This window comes from Galeopterus variegatus, unplaced genomic scaffold (genome assembly GCF_000696425.1).
Source record: "Galeopterus variegatus unplaced genomic scaffold, G_variegatus-3.0.2 Scaffold11223, whole genome shotgun sequence".
Classification (NCBI taxonomy): Eukaryota; Metazoa; Chordata; class Mammalia; order Dermoptera; family Cynocephalidae; genus Galeopterus; species Galeopterus variegatus.
In genome coordinates this window covers 29,872-34,009 of record NW_007737334.1, presented here as the reverse complement: position 1 = coordinate 34,009, position 4,138 = coordinate 29,872, and the positions used below count along the sequence as shown (strand labels likewise).

Below are 4,138 nucleotides of genomic sequence, written 5' to 3'. Positions count from 1 at the left end.
CCCACTGCTGGGAATATATCCAAAGGAATGGAAATCATCAAGTCGAAGGTATACCTGTTCCCCAATGTTCATTGCAGCACTCTACAATAGCCAAGAGTTGTAATCAGCCCCACTGATTCCATCATCGGATGACTGGATACGGAAATGTCCATCATCGGATGAGTGGATACGGAAAATGTGGTATATCTACACAATGGAATACTACTCAGCTATAAAAACGAATGAAATACTGCCATTTGCAACAACATGGATGGACCTTGAGAGAATAATATTGAGTGAAACGAGTCAGACAGAGAAAAAGAAATACCACATGTTCTCACTCATCGGAGGGAGCTAAAAAACAAATCATTCTACTCACATACACATACACACAAAAACCGGGGCGGGGGGAAGAAGATATAACAACTACAATTTTTTGAAGTTGTTACAACAAGCAAAGGGAAAGGACATTCTTGGGTGGGAGGGGGGAGAGGCAGGAGGGAGGGAGGTTTCGGTGATGGGCCGTAATAATCAACCACATTGTATATTGACAAAATAAAAATTTAAAGGAAAAAAAAAAAAGAAAGAAATGCCTTGCAAAAATGAAAAAAATAAAAATAAAAAAATAAAATCAAGCTTTAAATTAAAATGAGGAAATAAAGTTAAATTTGTATGTTTAAAAAAAAAGTTGTGAGACACAGTGTGCAGTTGGCTTCCTCTACAGGCCACGCAGAAGCAGAAGTGTCCCTCAGTAGGCTGCGATGCCCATGTGCATCGGTCACATGTGAGGGCCGACCTCACTGAGCTGTGGCAGAAGAAGGGCCCCATCACCTCGGAGCCACACGTTTGCCTCTTGCTAATGACCATGTGCTCTTATTTCCTAACAGAGACATCGTCACTCTGGTGGCTCAGGTGGTTCCCATCTATGCTGTATCCCACCTCTTCGAAAGTCTTGCTGTAAGTGTTATGCCCTATTCCCTTAAGCACTTTTATGATGTATTTCTTCTGGTGATGGTAAATTTCCACTGAGAAGAGGGGCTAGGGTAGGTGGTAATACTGAGTATTGAAATCATATTCAGTTTAAAAGAGTACTGTCACATGGCATGGGTTTTCAGGTCAGAGGCCTGTGAATGGCACGTGCTCAGGGGATGGGAGTCCTTTGGAAGCACTGGTGTGGTTCTCGCTGACCAGAACGTGGTCTTCCCGCAGTGCACGAGCAGTGGCATTCTGAGGGGAACTGGGAACCAGAAGGTTGGAGCCATCGTTAATGCCATCGGGTATTATGTGGTCGGTCTCCCCATCGGGATCGCACTGATGTTTGCTACCGAGCTCGGAGTGATTGGTAAGCCTTAACCTTCCCAGGGCCCAGGACAAGCACGTGCAGACTTTGGAACTCGAGCTTTCCCACATTCATTCTGTGCCTTGTCAGAGGGAGCAGGGAGGGGAGAGGACGTTGTTTACGGCTCTGGCCAGGGGCCCCAGGCCCTGTGGTCACGCTGCTCGCTATGCCCTGTGGGCGATCTTCCACAGTGACACACTTGAGCACGACAAGATGCCCCTTCTATTCATGTCCCAGCACTGAGTCATCACTTCTTCAAAGGAGGTGACAGCAGGGACCACCAAAGAAGCATTTGGAAACATCCCTTTTGTGGACCTGTTCTTTTAGTGACAGCTCTGGTGCAGGGAGACCTTAAGAGTGAGTCTGCAGGGCTGACGCCGTCCAGCACCCCGTCCTGCACCTGGCATCCTGCAGTGTTTGGGGCAAGGCAGGGAAGGCGTGGCTGGGGCTCCTGGCGGTGGATCCGCCCTAGCGCAACGCCCTCATGTGGCCTGAGGGAGGACAACACGCCCCACCTCCCCCCTGGTGCAGTCTAAGCCACAAGATAAGGGCACGCAAGTGATGGACAGTACACAGGGAAGGGGGGTGGGCGGGGCTTCATTATCACTTACTACACTTGCAGGAAAGAACTTAATTCACAGGATCTAACATTACCAGAGCGAATCATTTTTATTTATTTATTTATTTATTTTCCTTTTTGTCTTTTTTCGTGTCCGGCAACGGATCACAACCCTCAGTGTTGCGCCCGTACCGGACCGGGACCGGCAACGGGATCGCAACCCTCGGTGTTGCTCCCACACCTCGCTCAACCAGGGAGCGGGAACCGGAGTGTATGTGGGATCCGAACCTTCGGCGGGAGCGCCACCGCACTCCCAAGCGGCGCACTGTAGCAGTGCACCACCGGGCCGGCCCCAGAGTGAATCATTTTTAAAAGTAGGGAAATAAATGACTGCCCAGCTTCAATTTCTAAAATAATGATTTGGACTACACTGGCAGTTAATGCATGATTATACTGAAACCTGAATGTTATCTCTGGGGTGAAGCAGTGACTGACTTAATTCGTTTTAGCCCATCAGTACTTTGGGGCTCAGAGGTGGCCAGTGCTCATCAGATACCTACAGGGAACTTCTGGTCCAGTGTGTACCATTAAGTTGTACATTTTTCTCAAGTTTAATAATGTTTAATTAATTTTTTTTGGCAGCTGGCTGGTAAGGGGATCAGAGCCCTCGACCTTGCCATTATAACACAGTGCTGTGACCAGCTGAGCTAACCCACCAGCCCTCAAGTTTAATAATATTTTAATTAAAAATACAGGAGATGTTCAAATAATGGAATTGCCAAAGTTCATTGGGTTTGCATCACAGTGCAGAAAATTATTTAGCTGAATTTCTGGCATTATTCATATTTTAGATTTGCCAAGAACATAGCTAATAGAAATATTAGAGGAGTCTGTTTTTTTTGAGTAATATATTTTATTTTACACAATATATCCAAAATGTTATTATTGCAACATGCAATCAATATAAAATATTAAGGAGATACTTTACATTCCCTTTTTTTATATTATATTTTTTATTTATGTGTATTATATTTTTATTAATACTGCTTTTAATTGACAAATCATAATTTTACACATTTATGGAGTACAATGTGATGTTTTGATATATGTATTCCATGAGGGATGATTAGATCAAGCTAATTAACCTGTTCCTCACCTCAATTACTTATTTTTTTATGGTGAGACAGCTGAAATTCACTTGACTCGTGATATTTTCAATTTACAGTGGGGTTATTGGGACTTAATCCCATTGTAGGTCGAGTAGTACCTGCATACGATACATTATTATTGACTATCAGTCACGCTGCTGTGCAGCAGATCTCAAACCTTGCTCCTCCTGTCTGAAATTTTGTACCCTTTGATCAGTGAGTCCCCACTCTCCTCACCCCACCCCCACCCCCAGCCTCTGGTGACCGTCATTCTACTTTCTACTTCTATGAGTTCAAGTTTTTAAGAAGAGGAATCTACTTTAAAATACAGATCCTTCTGTACCCCAAGTGCTATACTGGGCTCACTCATTCATTTAAAAGCAAACCTACTATGTGCAAAGTAGAGATTGCTGAGAATCCCTTAAAAGAAATGTTGGTGACTCTGGAGAGGTGAGACTATTGCAGTCAATTGTCCACCCGCCTCTTAGAAAAAAGTGCAGCACGAATGGGTTTGAGCCTTGTGTCCCCTCTGGTAGGGTGTGCAGTACACCTGCACAAGGTGTCCAGAGGGCATCGGAATGTGGCACGTCCTCAGGAGCACTCCAGCAAATCATAGAGGCCATCAGAACTCTTTGGGAGGCTTTTCAGTGTACAGATTCCTGGGCCTCACCCAAGGGATTCTAATATTCCTGTTTGTGGTTCCTAGAATAAATCAAACAGAAATCTTTTAAATGATGTATGGTGAAATTACTGCAAATCTAATTCATAACTTTCAACTTGTAGCTGGACATAGCTGGTTCTTTTCTCTTTAAGATGGGTAGGAAGAACAGTTTCTTCCTGCTTTAACAAACCCATTATAGGAGTAGCAGGTGGTCACCAACTTTACTACTCTAAAGAGCGGGCCGACCGGTCCTGAAAAATGTGATACGAGAGTGGTGGGTACCAAAGAGCAGAGCCGTAAACCACGCACTGAGTGGCCACCCAAAACTCTAACACCACAAACCCAGTCTAGGTCTGGACAGCTGTGGAAATAAGCCAAGACCAAACAAGACAGAGAAGCAGAGACTATTCTGAGCTTGCTCTAGCGAGGAGCCAGCCACCGTCACTTGCGTT

The 4,138-nt window shown here is 44.9% G+C and overlaps 1 protein-coding gene across 1 annotated transcript in view; it reads left to right on the top strand.

Moving 5' to 3' along the window:
- The window catches only part of LOC103610482 (multidrug and toxin extrusion protein 1-like), a gene marked incomplete at its 3' end in the record, with an annotated part of 34,163 nt that overhangs the window by 22,738 nt on the left and 7,287 nt on the right, over window positions 1–4,138 (top strand). The window contains 1 exon segment of the mRNA XM_008594642.1: window positions 1,189–1,321. Coding sequence (XP_008592864.1) covers window positions 1,189–1,321 — 133 coding nt within the window.